Raw genomic sequence first — 17,498 nt, forward strand, 5'->3', positions numbered from 1 at the left:
AAAAAACCCAACAACACTATAAGTATGGTTTGTTTTACTTGTTTTTTGTGCTTTGCTTTTGTTTTCCTTTTTAAAAAGATCCCCTACCCAACAAAACTACTTCTCTACTTAAGCAGCCTGTCTACTCTAAGGAAATAGGTGAGAGAGGAAAGAGGGAAAGGGAGGGGATTATGTGAATACACACACCACACACACACACACACACACATTGCACACATATACATCATGTGAAATGCCAGGCTGGATGAATCAAAAGTTAGAATTCCTGGGAGATATGCACATGATATCACTTTGAAGGCAGAAAGTAAAGAATCATTAAGGAGTCTCCTGATGAGGATTCCATAAGAAGAGTAAAAAAGCTGAAGTTTATCATCAAAATAGCTAAGATCTTTGTAACATGTCCCCTTACTTCCTGACAAATAAAGGGAGAAAAAAAAATGGAAGCAATGTCAAATTTATATCTTGGACTTCATGATTATTGTGGATGGCAAATGTTACCATGAAATTAAAAGACAACTTGCACCCTGGATGGAAAATCATGGCAAATCTGGTTGTTGTTCTGTTACGCTTAATTTCCTGGGATTCCATTTGGGGTCTGGGCAAACCATTAGTTTGCCATTTTTTTCTCCAGCTTAATTTACAGACAAGAAAATAAAGGCAAACAGGGTTAGGTGACTTAATCAGGGTCACACAGGTCGGATTTGAATTCAGTTCTTAACGATTGGCTTGGAGCTCTCTCCACTGTGCCATCTAATTACGTTAATGGCAAATTTGGATAACATATGAAAAAGTAGATGTATCTTGCCAACAAAGCTCCATTACAGTCAAAGCTATGATTTTTCCAATAGTACCATGTATGACTGTGAAAGTTGGACTGTAAGGAAAGCTGAATTATACAGAACTGACACCTTCAAAAGTGTGATATTGGAGAAAACTTCTGTGAGTCCCTTGGACAACCAAGGGATCAAATCAGTCCCTACTTAAAGAAATTAACTCAATTTCAGATTGCTCTCTATAGGGTTGGATCAATTCCTAGTTCTACCAACAACAGATTGTGAACCAATTTTTTCCATATCCCCTTCAACATTTATCATTTTAGCCAATCTGATAGGTGTAAAATTATGACTTTGACCCAACAATATAAGTCCTAGTTCTATTTTCAAAGATAATTAATAAAAAAGGAAAAGAAGCTAAAATATTTAAATCAGCTTTCTTTTTAATGGCAAAGAATTGGAAATTGAAAGGATGCCTGTTAACTGGAGAGTGGCTGAACAAGTTGTGATATGTGACTGTGATAGACTACTACTGTGCTCTAAGAAATGATGAACTCAGTGATCTTAGAAAAACATGGATAGATTTGCATGAAATAATAAAGACTGAAATGAGCAGAACCAAAAGAACACTGTATATGGTAACAGCAATACTGTTTTAAGAACACCTTTAAGCAACTAAGTCATTTTGACTAATAAAAATACTCATATTAACCTCAAAGAGCAAATGAAGGAAGTCACTATTTGCATTCAGATAAAGACTTAAGTATATATAGAATGACTTTACATAATTATGCATATTTATATATGCATTGGTAGCCATGAGGGAGAAGAAAAAAAGAGGGGGGTCAAAAGAATTCATATGCTAACTTTATTATATGGTTCAAATAACAAGTCATACCCAATAGATTTGTAGTTTCATGTGCAATCATCTTTTTAAAAAATTCTACCAGGTTATGGAAGTACTAGTTTTAGTTCATAAATAAAAAATAAAATTAACAAAACTTTTAAAAATAAATTAACTCAGATAATTCAGTGGAAGGTCAAATACTGAATCTGAAATTCAAATGTTTTGTCCACATAATGGGAAGACAGAAGTCACTGGAAAAGACTGATGTTGGGAAAGTTTGAAGTCAAAAAGAGAAGGGGACAGGAAAGAATGAGATGGAGAGAGTGTGTCATGGAATCAACAAAGGTGAGGTAGAACAGACTTCAAGGGGCAGTAGAGTTCAGAAGGGCCCAGCAAGCTCTGGTCTACAAGGGGCAGGAAGAGTTTTACACGACTTCACGACTGAACAGTAAAACAGGAAGCCACAGGTGTTTATGTCTTAGAAAAGTCACTATAGCAGCAGTGTAGGGAAAAGAGGCGGTAGAGAAATAAGGATCATGTTCAAGTGAGAAATGATGAGGGAGAAAAGGGGAATGTAGAAATGACAAGATTTGGCAACAGATTGGAAGCATGCCATGAGCCATGAGGATGCTGAGGTTGCGAACCCTTGTGACCAGAAGGATGGCGATACTCTCAACACTAAGAGGGAAACTTGAGTTTGGGGGTAAAGAGGATGGTTTCTGTTTTTGGTGTGTCCAGTTTGAAATGCCTCTGGTGGGGATGTGATAATGGAGAGGTGAGGTCCAGATAAAAAGACATGGGGGACATCTGCACAGAGCCCGAGAGAAATGGCAAAGAAGAGGAGGATGTGGCTGACATGAGGAGGAGGGAATCATCAGAGACCGTCAGAAAGCCCAGGGAGCAATGAGCAGTGAGCATCCCTGAGAAGGCCCCATTGGGGGAGTCTCTGCGCCTCCCAAAGAAGGACAACATAAGGAGAACCCCTCTGGCTCTGGCACAGTCCTCCCACACATACACATTCAAGCTTCCTGCTCTCCCTGTCACTAAGTCGTGGGCTCTTTTGGCAGCCAGGCTGCTCCCTTCCAATTCCCTTTCCTTCTGGGCCTCAGGCACTCGGCTAAGGCTCTCCCCTCAGGGAGCAGACTCTCACCTCCCTCGCTCATACCCCATCAGATTTAGCCTCCCTGGAATTCAGGGGCACCAGGCCAAATGATAGGGAAGGGCTTCCAGCTCTACACTGTGTCACCGCTCAAGAGATCTGGAAGGACGACCAGGAAACTGGATAAAAAGAAGCATCTCAGATGTGCTGAGTCGCAGCTCCTTTCTTGAGTAACAAAACAGCATCCTGAAGGGGTGCAATCCTGAACTGGTTAGAGAGGTCTGATGATGCTCGCTTTTTAGACGAAGGCATTCATTACTTCAGTCACATCTCAAGAAGACCCGGAGAGGGAATGGCAGGGAGATGCTCAGGTGGCTCTGGACGAAGCATAACCACCTATTAAGCTAAACCTAGACTGCATTACCCCATACAGCAGAGGGGTCAGACCTGTACAGTCTGCAACACTCCCAAGTACAGACCAAACCACACCAGAATGTTACTGGGGAAACTTTAACAAAATAAATGAAAATATAACAGACAAGGTTAATAAGTAGTTTTCTAAGTCAGTATGTAGCCTATAGAGATTCTGATGCCCAGTTTAGTTCTGCTTGTTTCTATGTGAGTTTGGAATCCTGACATACACCATAAACCACCTTGCACAGAACTGCAAACCCTGCAGGTATTTGATGTTTATCAACTGACCAAGGGACAGGTTATAGTATCTTATGATGGTGGTCACAAATTTTACAAAGATAGATCTCTATCCAAATAGACAGAAATACTTTTTCCTTGAGTTTCTTTTAAAAGCATCTTTTTTCCTTTACTTAACATGACATCTGCCATAACAGACCTGCCTTTCTTGGAAAGAATACCATCAGGGAGAAAAAACTCATTACACCTACTAAGCAACAGATTTTCAGGGCATGGGATTATCTTTACCCTCTGCCTCTTCCAAGTCTTTCTTGTTGGCCAACAGGATCTCTTCCCGCTGGTCAGTCAGGAGATCAGCAAGATGGTAGATAATCTCTGCTCTCTGGGGGAAAAGGCAGGAGGAGTTTGAAAGTTAGAAACAAAAGCAAAGTACCTTAAGTGAGATAAAGAATGCACTATTCACATTACCAACAGGAGATACATATCCTACTCCTAAAGTGATGTTTTGACAGTCTTTGGCAACAAGTTCTAATGTCATTCATTTTTTCTTCTCATTTTCTCATTTTTTAACCTCTCAATTTTTCTTCTCTTATTCCTTTCCCTATTTTCTTTATTAAATATTTATTGAGTAAATGCAACAAAATGCAGACTGTACAAATCATACAAATGCCATACCTAAGCATAGAGCCTACACAACCAGCATGAAACACATCTCTTAAAATTAAAAAGGCTAGCTAGATATCTATGCAAGGCCATACCAACCAAAATACAAAAAAACTTTCTGACAGAGCTAGAAAAATAACAATTCATCTGGAAGAACAAAAGGTCAAGAATATCAAGGGAATTAATGGAAAACAAATGCAAAGGAAGGTGGCTTAGCAATAATACAAATCTCAGATCATATTATTAAAATGGTAATCATCAAAATCATCTAGTGATATAGAGTGGTGGATTAGTAGAATACATTTGGTACACAAGACACAGTAGACAATGACAAAAGTAACTTAGTGTCTGATAAACCCAAAGACCCTAGTTTGTGTGGTAAAAACTCACTATTGGACAAAAATACAGAGAATATTGGAAAACAACAGGACACAAACTAGGAATATATCAACATCTCACACAAGATATACCAAGATAAATTCAAAATAAAATGCATGATTTTTAGATAAAAAGTGTGACACCATGAGCAAATTAGGAAAATAAGGAATAGTCTGTTAGACCTATGAAAAAGTGAAAAATTCATGAACAAGAGCTAGAACATCACAGAATGCATATATTAAAGAAGATTTTGTATAAACAAAACCAATGCAATCAAGATTAAAAGTAAAGCAAAAAGCTGAGAAATAATCTTTATAGCAAGTATCTCTAACAAGGGTTCATTTCTCAAATATATAGAGAACTTTAAATCACTTGTCAGAGAAAAGGTTCAATCTTCCCTTTCTTTCTCCTAATTCCATTGTTCTCCAAATCTTCATTCTCTTCCCTAGGCTAAAGTATTTCTGTTGAGTGACTGAAACATATCATTCCTCAAGGCATTATCTGACAGTCTCCTAGAAACCAACTAAGTCCTCTTAGACTTTCTCTTTGCCTCTGATGCCACCAAGTTACACTGTGCCAACTTCCAGCAAGCTTGCATGGCTTTTAGTAGACCATCAATAACTATTTACTGATTGACTGACTGAACTTGGGTAAAGACCAACATGCCTTCTACTGCATTGGAACAGACAATTTTCTATGTGCTCTACAGTGACACAATAAGTAAATATTCAAACTAAGTGGAGTATCCCAGTTTCTTAATTTTTCTTTATGCATTCATTCCCCCCCCCCCCAAATGACTACATGATCGATACTATGCTTTCATTTTTAAAGGAAAATAGTACAAGAATAGCTTATCAAAAAAAGATAAAGACAGGGCAAAGCCGAGAAAGGGCAAGTCAAAATGTGTAAGAGACAAGACTTTGATCTGGGTCTTCATGGTTCTAAGCCCCACTATCCACTCTGCTCTGATGGCCCTTTTAGGATGTAAACTAAGAAAGGCAAACTCAGAACAAAATTATGTAGCAAGAAACAGTGAGCCAGCAGTAAGGAGAAATGTGGAGTTGGCTGAGGAGCCACAAGCTAATATGGGAGAAATGGAAAGTCCAGGCCTGCCAAAGTCCCTATTTCTCTAAAAAAAAAAAAAAACATGGAAAAACTGGCTCACCTGCTCGGGCATCAAAGTAGCCAAAGTCCTTCCTCCAGATCGAGCCATGTCCCCCTGCTGTTCAACAGTTGGACCTGAACATAAATTTAAAAGACAAGGTCATCTTTAGGTTAATATCCTTTCCAGTGGTCTTAATCCTCAGAAGGTAAAGGGTAGCTTAGGCCTTTTTTCATTTGGCATCTTGGGATCATTCTAATATATTTTCTAGAACAAGGGAATTATAGATGAACTCGATGACTAAAATAAACTCTGCCATAAATTGCCAGGAATTAAATGCATTTGATGTACAATTTGTGCCTCTTCTATATGTTCTATTTGGACTCAATCAGGTGCTTTATCTTTTTAACATTAACTGGAAAAAACCAGGAAGTACTGCTGAGCAGAGTAGAACAGAAGATGGAATTAGGAAGGTCTACTGACATTTGGTGGGCTGACAAAAATGTATGTAGAATGAAAATTTACTGAGTTATATAATTTTGCCAATAATTTTAGAAACTGAACATAAATTGTTTAATATTTTTTAAAATCAAGTAAATTCATTTTCTCACCCCAAGAAACATTCAAAGCTTAAATTCTTTTTTCTAGGCTCATGGACTATTCATAGGTGAATGTCAGCTATTTATTTACTCAAAAGTTATATGATTTCACAAATTTCTACTTACCTGCAGGTTTCACCTCTGAAAAGAAAGTGCCAACTTTTTTTCCCTCTACAATGTCAGTAATGACATGGCCTGAGACCTTAGGATGCGTTCCATTAGCAATCACAACAGAGGTTCCACCTTGGAGAGCCCAAAGGGCAGCCTTCACCTAATAAAAGAAATATCTATATAAGAGATCTATAACTTTTCAGGGTTCAGTAAACCAACCAACCAGCAATTTTTGCACTGTTTGTTCTTGGTGCCATGGAGAAACAAAAGAAATCCTTATTTAAAGAATTCACACTGAAAGTCAGACATATGTTTTTGGAAACACACACACAATATTATTAAAAACACAACACTCACAAAGAAATACATAAACAGCAAAAATTAATATGATACCATATAGTATATTATGAACTGAACTGAAGGAAAATTTTGTCATTCAAGATTTGAAGGTAGTTCATAACTGTGATTTTTTTTAGTGACTTTACAAATCAGTGACTTTATTATAGGGAGGCAGGAAGAGGTCTTGGTTGTGAAGAGTTTTAAATGACCAACAGGCAAGTTTGTATTTCATTGTAAAGATTAAGGAAGAGCCAGTAGAATTAACTGAGTGGAGTGAAAAGAGTCCAGAGAGGGAGAATGAGCAAAGAACTACTGCAATAATTGAAGTTAAGGGCTAGAAATAAGCTGGAAGCTACATAAGTGGATAAAGGGGAATGGATATGAGAGATGCTGTACTAGCAGAAACAAGAAATGGTCCATGACTAGCTGTGCAGGGTGAGAATAAGATATGAATGATGACATGGAGGTTGTTAGTGTGGGTATCTGGAAGGATGGTTGTGATACACAGAAGTTTAGAGTGTGAGTATAGGTGAGTTAGAGGGAAAGGAAACTGAGTTTTATTATAGTCAAGCTGAGTCTAAGATACTTATGATGAGATCCTGAATCTGAACTGTCCAAAAAGCAGGTGATGATGTAGGCCTTAAGAGAGAAACCAAAACTGCATGCACAGGTTTGGGGATCATGAGCCTAGAGGTAACTACTGAATTCAAGGGAGACTATGAAGTCAAGTGAAAATATTTAAAGAAAAGAGAGAGCCTTAACGTATACCTCCTTTGCACACATCACAAGCTAAGAGTTAGAATCACAAAAACCCAGGGAGTAGAGAGTTTTCAGGAAATGGTGATCAATGATGTCAAGTGTTTCAGAAAGATCAAGAAATACAAGGATTGAAAAGAAGCCAACAGATGTGACAATTAAGAGATCACCAGTAATTTAGGAATGAGCAGCTTCAGTGGGGTCATGAAGTTGGAACCAATACTGGAGAAGGCTTAGAAGTAGCAGTTAAGAAGAATTTTTTTAATGTTTAATTTACTTGATAGGATTACTTCATAATTTTTAGATCTTTATATGCAAAATGGAGTAGAGAGAGATTCTCTTTTTTGAATAAAATGTAGAAAATCTAAAATACTACAAATGGTGATGATCATCTCATTAACTTAATGAAACAACTCATCTTGTTATGGTACATAGTAAAAACTCAAGGAGTTAGCCATCTCTAAGGCTCTTAAAAAGATAGTTGAAGCATCCAATATAAAGTAATCACTTTTGTGAATTAAAGACATTAGACATTTTAAAGTTTTTAAAAACAATTTTATTTTATAATTTAATAAGGGCCAATTCTTTTCCTACCTTGGCTTCCATGCCGCCTAGTCCTACTCTTGACTTGGTTCCAAATGTCACAGATTGCTGGTCTCCGGGGTAAAAAATATCAATGAGTTTGGAGTCATCTGATCCTGGAGGACTGTCAAAAAGACCTGAAATGAAGATTGTAAAGTCCATTGGGTCATATTCTATAGAAGAAAGACAGGAAAATAGGACACAAATCAATGCACTCTCATGCATCCAAGAAAACTTTCTCATTGACCTCTTAACTAAGATTCACAACAATTCCAGCAATGGTGGAAGGACAGAAAAATCAGTTATCTGAAATACACCCAATTCAAAAAACAAAATCAAGTTATTTGTTAGAATATTATCAGGGTTTACAAAGTAGGATAGTTTAGTAAACTCATAGATTAAAAAAAAAACCAAACACATTTCAGTTTTCTAACATCACAAGATAAATTGACTGCTGTCACTAAGAAATTCTGAAGAGTTCTGCATTATTTTTATACAGTACTAAGCAGAGTAAAAATGCTAACATGCAATCATTAACTCACCCCAAACCTCACACTATCTCACCAAAACATCTAAAAGGATAAAGTCCCCAACTTCTCAAATGAAGCAGAACTTGTATATTAAAAAAAAAAAAAAAGGTATCTAATTAAAAGTCTTTCAAGACCAACACCAGAACTCAGGTCTCCTGACATGCACTTTTTATGCTTATGTGTTAACAGTGATGTTGTTTATGTGCCTTAATTATGTGGATAATTGTCATCAAAAACTTTCTGATGATTGTTGTTATTGCACGAGTCCTTTCAGTCACAACCCCATTTGAGGTTTTCTTGTCATAGACAATGGATATTTTGGCCATGTCCTTCTCCAGCTCATTTTTACAGATGAGGAAACAGAGGCAAACAAGGTGAAATGGCTTGCCCAGGGTCCACAGCTAGTGTCTGAGCCAGAGTTGACTCAGGTCCTCCTGACTCCAGGACTCAGATCTCTAGGTGCCCATTATTATACTAATGCCCTCAGCTCCCTCGGGCTCCAGTCTACCTGGTGAAATGTATATGCTAAACCTGTGGTAGATCCCAAAGAGAAGGCTGCGCCCCAGGCAGCATGACTCGATGGTTCTTCTGGCATGAGGTCAGAAAGACCTGGATTTAAATGGAACTATTTGTCTGACTTTGAACAAGTCATTCAAACTTTTTTTGCCTCATTTCCCTGCCTGTAAAGTGAGAATAATAATAATATCTACTTTCCAAGCTTGTGGTAAGAATCAAATAAAAGGATAATGTTAAGGGATTGGGGTTTGATCTTGATGGTATATAGAAGGCATTAAAATGTTCCAAAAATTTAGAGGTCAATTTAAACTATTAGTGACTAAACAAATTTGTCTCCTAGAATCAGATCTGTCTACCTTACCATTTATTCCCTATTCCTCACACATTTTATCAACTAGCTTAATAATCTAGCAATAACCTCAGTTTATTTTTTAATCGTTATCAAATGCTGTCTAATACAGTACCTTCCATAATTGATGTACAATAAATATTTGACTAAATAACTGAAATTAATTTTTTTTCCAGACTATCTCTAATTCAGAGTTGAGAAATCTTCATGTTTTACACATGCTCTAATTTATCAAATTGCAATGAGAAATGGCCCTCAAATTCCATAATCTTCTCTCCTGATTAGCTGGCTCATAACTCTTTAATGTGCTGTGGATGTTAATCCTCTCCCACAGTAACGGGTCAAAGATCCAGGGAAAAAGGGAAGAATCAGAAATGAGTTTAGGGCCTAGCTGAGTACAGAATATAGAATGTGGTTCTGCGTCCATGGCCAGAATGGAGATTCAGTCTGGCCTTTAGTCTAGCAAATGGGGTAAGCAGGTCAGGAGATCAAGGTTGAAGGAGAACTGGCAATTCAGTGTCCCTATACCCAGAGAATCTCTCAGCAAGCTAACAGCAACTGAGTCCAGTAGCAATCTAATGAAATTCAATCATACACAAAGCAGCAGACCCAAATCCAGGTGAGGAACTTGCAAAGTTCAGAACAGGAGAGTGGAGCCCAAAACAGGAGATTCAAAAAGCAGAATAACCCATCCATCAAAACTGAGTATAATTTTACAAGTGAAGAATTGGTCTTTAATAAAATTGAGAACTTTCAAGTATTCTAGAGTTGAATCCATCTGACATACATGTAGGGCTTAAGAGAAGTATAACAAGGTATTAAACAAAAATAAGAAATCATAAAAGATTAGAAGGGGGGGAGGAATGCACTGCTAGAGAGGGGGGCAGGAAGAGGACAAATGGGGGAAATTAATAAATGAAATACACAAGAAAATGTTTATGTAAAGGGGGGAGGGGAGAAACAGCAACATTTGAACCTTACCCTCATCTGAACTGGTTCAAGGAGGGATGATTATACACATAGTTGGATACAGTAATTCATCTTAGCCAACAGGGAGAGGGTTAAGGGAAAACAGAAGGAAGTAAAGGAGGAAGTAGCCAGAAGTGAAACATATTCTTAAAGGGGACAAGGGAAAAGAGAGGAATGTAAAAAAACTGGATGGAGGAAAATACAGTTAAGAATAATAACTATCAATGGGCAAAGGATGAACTCACCCATAAAATGGTAGAGAACAATAGGAGGAATCAGAAACTAGACAGAAAAATACTTATAAACTTAAAAATAGGCAAAATCTATTATGCTTTAGTTGATATAAAGATAAGGGTGGCACATATTTCAGACAAAGTAAAAGCAAAAATAGATCTAATGAAAAGATATAAACATGAAAACTACCTTTTATTAAAAAGATACTACAGACAATGAATCAATACTGACTATATGATGAGATGAATCAAATGGCATACAATCTAAATTCTTAAAATAATTTAAAGGTTCCAAAGGAAATAGATAATAAAAGCATAATAGTGGGGGAATCTCAATTTACTTTTCTCAGATACAGAAAAATCTAATCATAAAATAATCAGGAAAGAAGTTAGATGAATAGAATTTTAGAAAATTTAGATATGCTAGACTTCTGAAGAATGTTAAAGGGAATAGAAGAGAATACACACCTCTTTCTCAAATGTGTAAGGTGCCTTCCCCCAAACTGACAATGTAATAGAGCATAAAATTTCACAAATAAATGCAGAATTTTAAACTAAAAAATTTAAATTATTAAAAATTAAATTTTCCCAATTATAATGTAATGAAAATTATCTTTCACAAGTGGCCTTTGAAGCACAGATTTCAAAAAATTGAAAACTGATATAAAACTAAAGAATAGCTGAATCAAAAAACAAATTATTTAATCAATAATTTCATTAAAAATAGCAACATCAGAGACAACAAAATTGGTGATGCCAAAATAGTCCTTAGTAGAAAACGTAGATCTCTAATCATTTCATTTCATCAATGAGAGATAAGTAGCATAATAATTAGACATGCAATTTTTTAAAAACTAGAAAAACATCAAATTTAAAACTCCTAATTAAATACCAAAATTGAAATTTTGAAAATCAAAGGACAGACCGGCAAAACTAAATGTAAAAATATCACTGAACTAACAGAATTATATACACTATTAACTAATTTGATTTTAAAAAGAAGAAAATTACAGGAACATTGTATTTAAAAAAAAAAGAAAAAAGTAAATTCAAAATTAATGAAGAAAAAATAAAAGAAATTATTAGGAGCTTATATTATCTAACTAGGCCAATAAAACTGACAATCTAAATGAATAAATGAGTATTTACAAAAACATAATTTGACTAGAATAACTGAACAGAAAACAGAATAATACTTAATAAAGGTAAAAAAGAGATCTTACTAAATTCCTTTTATGACATAAATATGGTTCTGACACCTAAACCAGGGAGAAGAAAAAGAGAAAGAAAACTATAATTTCTCTACTTAATATTGGTACAAAATATTTTAAACAAAGTATTAATAGCAACATTTAATAAAGATTATTTACTATGATCAAGCTAGGTCTATACCAGGAATGCTGGGTTGTTCATACATCTATGTTAATAATAAAATTGACAAATCATATGGTTATTTTAATAGTTGCAGAAAATGCTTTTGACAAAATACAACTACTATTCATATTTGAAACACTAGAAAGCATAGAAATAAGTGGAGTTTTCCTTAAAATATGTAGTATATATAAACCAAGACCAAATAATATCTATAATGGGATTAAGCTAGAAGCTTTTTTCCAACCAGATCAAGGATAAAGCAAAGATGTCCATTATCACCATTAATACTAGTATTTTACTACAATTGCTAGCTTCAGGCAGTAAGATAAGAAAAAGAAACTAAAGGAATAAAGGATAGAGGAAATCAAACTATCACTTTTTCCAGACCACATTGCTACAACACTCTAGAGTACACAGTAACAAGATGAAAATATAACTGGGTAGTTTTAATAAGATAAAAATAAAATACAAAATATTAAGTGTTTATTTGTGGCTTTCCAAGTCCATATGTGGGTCTCAGGGACTGGTTACTATTTGAATTTGAAATCATTGTCTTAGAAAACCCTAGAGAGTCAACTAAAAAACTAACAGAAACAATCTATAAACACGCCATTCTAAGTGCTTGTAGGTAGACTAAGACAAAATGATAAAAATGACAAGTGTACCCCAAATTCATTTATTTATTTGGTGCCATACTAATCAAACTACCAAAGAACTACTTCATAGAACCAGAAAATATAAAAAAATTTCCATCTGGAGGAACAAAAGGATCAAGAATATCAAGGGAATTAATGAAAATTTTAAAATGTGAAAGAAGGGGGCCTACTAACAACAAATTTCAAACTATACTAAAAAGCTATAATCCATCACAATTCGATACTGTATAAGAAATTGCTGTCACTCAATGGCATAGATTACACAACATTCAGAAGCAAATGAGCACAGCAAATCTAGTGTTTGATAAACCCAAAGGTCTCAGCTATTGGGTAAAATTCACTAGTCAACAAAAGTACTGGGATAACTGGAAAATAGCCCAGCAGAAACTGATATCTCACATAAGTCAAGAAAGCCTTAAAATGGTTACATGATTTAGATAAAAGATGGCATAAGCAAAATTGTGGAACATGGAAGAAATTACTTATCAGGTCTATGGCTAAAGGAAGAGTTCATGATCAAACAAGAGACAGAGAAGTTCAAAGAATATAAAATGCATAATTTTAATTACATAAAAAAAGGGTTTGCACAAACAAAACTAATGCAGCTATGTTCAGAATAAAAGCAGGATACTTGAAAGAATCTTTGTAGCAAGTTTCTCTGATAAAGGTCTCATTTCTAAGATACAGAGTACTGAGTGAGATTTGCTGAGTCAATCATTTTGATTCCGATTCTGATTCTGACCCCCTCTCCAAGCAATAGACAAGGAAATCAAAGAAAAAAATCCAAGCAACCAATAAGCATATGAAAAGAAAATGCTCTGAAACACTAATAGAGAAATGCAAATTAAAACAATTTTAAGGTACTGCCTTATTCAGTCAGATTGATTAGCATGACAGAAAGGGAAAAATGACAAAAACAAAGGGTTATAAGAAAACAAATACACTAATGTATTGTTGGTAAAGCTGTGAACTGGTTCAACTGTTCTGGAAAGCAATTTGGAAATATGCCTCCAAAGCTATTAAACTGTGCATACCCTTTGACCCAGTGATAATATTGGGTGTTTATCCCAAAAAGATCAAAGAAAAAAGAAAAGAATCCATATATTCAAAAATATTTATAGCTGCTGAAACTAAAAGGTATTTATCCATTGGAGAATGGCTAAACAAGTATTATAACATGTGAATATGACAGAATACTATTCTCCTGTAAGAAATGATAAAGGGAATAAAAGAAAAAAACTTGAGAGAGCTTGTATGAACTGATACAATAACTCTGATCAACGTAATGACTAGCCAAATTCCACAGGACAAGTAAAGAAACATCCATCTCCAGAAAGAGAATTGATGAATCCTGAGTACAGATTGAAGCATTTTTCTTCTCTTTCCTTTATTTCCCCCTTCCCCCCATATGGCTAATGCAAAATTAATTCTATTTAACTAAACACACTTTAATGGCCTTTGTTTTTCTTGTCTTTTCTATGGTTGGGGAAGGGAGCCAATTCAGAACAAATGAATTTTATTTTTTTTTATAGTGAGGACAAAGCTAGAGTCAGCCAGGAAGTAGGTGTGCCAAACTCTAGGAAGAAGAAAATGGAGAAAGGCCAGTGCAATGTGTATCAGCTTCCAAAACCAAGAAGGGATCTTAAACAATACTCAGAGGAGTGGATGTGGTCACAGATGAAAGAAAAATCTCACCACATACCTTCGACATCTGAAAGCACAATCAAGAGGTCAGTTTTCATTTCCACAGCCAGACGGGCAGCCAAACTGTCATTATCTTTAACACTAATGACCTAGAATTCAGGTAAAATGCCACGAATGAATCATGCTGCCTAAGAATGGACCTAGATAAGCATTAAGGCTCAGATAGCATACAAAGAAAGCCAAAGTCCCTGCAGTCTCAGCTATATGGTTTTCTCTTCCCATTCTTCCTGAGAGGAGAATCAGACCCAGAGGGAGAGGTCCTGGTTTTCCACTCCTGCCTTCACCATGCCTTGCCTGTGTGTCTTTGGACAAGGCACCTCTGGGCCTTAGTTTGCTCATCTGGCAAGGGAGGGGTTGAGTTGCATGCTCCCAAGGGCCCTTCCCCAACCCCTAGGCTTCCGTCCCACAACCCTGAAGCCTCCTGGGTACCATGCCACATCAATGAGCCATATTCCTAGAAATTTAGACCATTTGATCCCGCTAACATCCCTCCTCTCATATTTGAAGAGTTCATGCCCAACTCAGCCTGGCTGAGGAGTTCCCCACCTCATGCACATCACTGCTTTTGGGGCTTGGGGTGGTTAGTACATGCAGCAGACAGGGATTAGTAGCTCCAACAGGCTCCACCCTCAGCAATACTTTACCCACATTTACCCCCTGCAAGTCACTATTGGGCTCAGCTGGGGGGACAACAGCATCATTTGTGTTGACAATCGGGACAATGTTCATGCGTAACAGTTCATGAAGTGTCCCATTGAGATTCCGGCGTTTCTGTTCATCATGAAAATCCAGGTTGGTCACTAAAATCTAAGAACAAATAAATAATGTCAGAGGAAAGAATCTGAGAACCATAGGTTAAATACACATGAAGATGATGCTATACCAGCCACCGAGCTGATAACTACATGATAAATGGGGCTTCTAGTACTCCACAAAGGACAAAGAGGCTCTCAGTTCAGAGAGGGCTCTTAACCTTTCCCACATTGCAGACTCCTGTGACAATCTGGTGAAGCCTGTGGCCTCCTTCTCAGAAATGTTATTAAATGCATAAAATAAAACCCACAGGATGAGAAAGAAACCGTTTATACTGCTATACTGAAATATAATTATCAAAACATCTTTAAAAACAATCTGGAGCATAGGATGCCACCCCTTACTTTCAGAAGCCTGCTAAATCCTAAGGCCACTTTGGTGGTTTAAGTAACTCTGACCACTCATAAACAGCAACTAAACTCCCTGAAACAGCAACTGAATCCACTCTCCAAGAAGATTCTGCAGCAAGTGCACCAAATCAACATTTATTAAGAGCCTCCTTCATCTCTAACTCATTATGTGCCTTCTCTGCAAGATCATCCTGGTCCTATCTCTCCCATTTAACTCATCCTCTATATACTTTGGAGTAAAACAGTCACTAAGCCAAGAGAACCCTGATAGCCTGGAGAACCTGCCTGCAAGACCTGTCTCTTACAGAAACCGGTTGTTTTCTGAGTGTTTTCTGAGCAAAGTCCCAGGGAATGCCTAAAATTATAAGATTCCAGTAGATGCTCATGCATTACAGAAGACACTTTTGCCATGGGCATTCTTTTCGAATAAAATCAAAAGTCTAATCCCACTCCTCCAAATGGAGATTCTGCCTGTGCTATATCTATTTCACAGGGTTTTCTCAGGAAGATAAGAAGAAATTTTAAATTTTGTCAATGCTACATTAACGTCAGCTATTTTTTTTTCTGATATTTAAGGAAAATGTTTCTTCCCATTGTCTATAGCATTAAGAATGGGAAAATGTTACAGGTAGGGTGGAATGATCAAATGTAGTATCTACCCATGTCATGGATAAAAAGCAACAAAGCTGTTCCTAAGGCATGACTGTTCTAGGAGGTAAAAGACTAAAATTGAGAAGACAAAAGTCTTGGGGTAATAAGCACAGTAAAGAATCAAATTGGCAAAAAAAAAAAAAAAAAAAAAAAAAAAAAAAAAAAAAAAAAAAAAAAAAAAAAAAAACTCTTAAGGGGAATGAAGGAAGAATAATTTTAAAATTATCCAAAAAAGTTATCTGAAATAGTGATTAATGTTGGAAGGGTTGTGGGAAAACTAGGACACTCATATATTGTTGTTGGAGTTGTGAAATGATCCAACCATTCTGGAGAACAATTTGGAACTATGCCCAAAGTGCTATCAAATTGTGCATATCCTTTGATCCAAAAGTGTCTTTCATAAAAAGGGATCATAAAGAGGAAAAAGAACACATGTGCAAAAAGTTTGTAGCAGTTCTTTTTGTAGTGCAAGGAACTGGAAACAGTGGATGCTCATCAGCTGGCAAATGACTGAGTAAGTTGTGGTATATGAAGGTAATGGAATATTATTGTTCTACAAGAAATGATGAGCAGGGTGATTTCAGAAAGGCCTGAAAAGACTTACATGAACTGATGCTGAGTGAAGTGAAGAGAACCAAGGGAACATTGTACACAATAACAAGATTATGTGATGGTCAATTTAGGGATCTGGATCTTTTCAACAGCGAGATGATTCAAGGGAATTCCAATAGACGTGATAAAAACAAAAGTGCCATCCACATTCAGAGAGAACTGTGGAGACTGAATATGGATCAAAGCATAGTATTTTCATCTTTTTTTTGTTGTGGCTGTTTGTTTGCTTGTTTTTTTCCCTCTCATGTTTCTTTTTCCCTTTTGTGCAGCATGATGAATATGGAAATATAGTTGGAAGAACTGTGAATGTCCAACCTATATCAGATTACTTGCTGTCTGGGGGAGAGGGCAAGAAGAATAGAGAGGGAGAAACAAAGTTTTGCAAAGGTGAATGTTGAAAACTATCTTTGCATGTATTTGGAAAAATAAAATACTATCAAAAATAATTTCAAAAATCTGAAAAGAAAAAGTTAGCTGAGAAAAAATTCTACAAATCACGAGCCCATGGAGATAGGAAATGAGCCCATGATATAGTTTGCCTTCACAAGAAAGGCAAACTTGGAGAAATAAATTACAGACCAGATAGCCTATATTCCATATTGGAAAAAAGTACTTAAGATTCCCAGAAAGCTATGAACAAAGGCCTTTTATAAAGGATGATTAGAGAAGATAAGGGGCCACAAAACAAAAGTTAAAGTCCATTTGGAGATTAAAACTTGAATAAGTAGCTTGAGCAAGAGGCCCATAAACTGCTATCTAGAAGATTAGTGAATAAGGTGAAATACTTGTATCATTATACAATAGAAACAACAGGTAAAGTGGCAAAATATTTAATGTTTTA

General features: G+C 36.2%; 1 protein-coding gene across 2 annotated transcripts in view; it reads right to left on the reverse strand.

Annotated features, from left to right (window-relative positions):
* ALDH18A1 (aldehyde dehydrogenase 18 family member A1) overlaps positions 1-17,498 on the reverse strand; it is a 55,961-nt gene that overhangs the window by 14,552 nt on the left and 23,911 nt on the right. Inside the window, exons 6-11 of one of the 2 annotated variants that reach the window (XM_031956152.1) lie at positions 14,886-15,038; positions 14,230-14,320; positions 7,913-8,037; positions 6,239-6,383; positions 5,577-5,650; positions 3,659-3,752 (exon numbers count right to left, since the gene is read on the reverse strand). In XM_031956152.1, the coding sequence (XP_031812012.1) occupies positions 3,659-3,752; positions 5,577-5,650; positions 6,239-6,383; positions 7,913-8,037; positions 14,230-14,320; positions 14,886-15,038 (682 nt within the window). Of the gene's footprint in view, positions 1-3,658; positions 3,753-5,576; positions 5,651-6,238; positions 6,384-7,912; positions 8,038-14,229; positions 14,321-14,879; positions 15,039-17,498 lie in introns of both variants that reach the window. The other variant, XM_031956151.1, reaches the window with a different exon arrangement.

This window comes from Sarcophilus harrisii, chromosome 2 (genome assembly GCF_902635505.1).
Source record: "Sarcophilus harrisii chromosome 2, mSarHar1.11, whole genome shotgun sequence".
In the NCBI taxonomy this organism is placed as follows: Eukaryota; Metazoa; Chordata; class Mammalia; order Dasyuromorphia; family Dasyuridae; genus Sarcophilus; species Sarcophilus harrisii.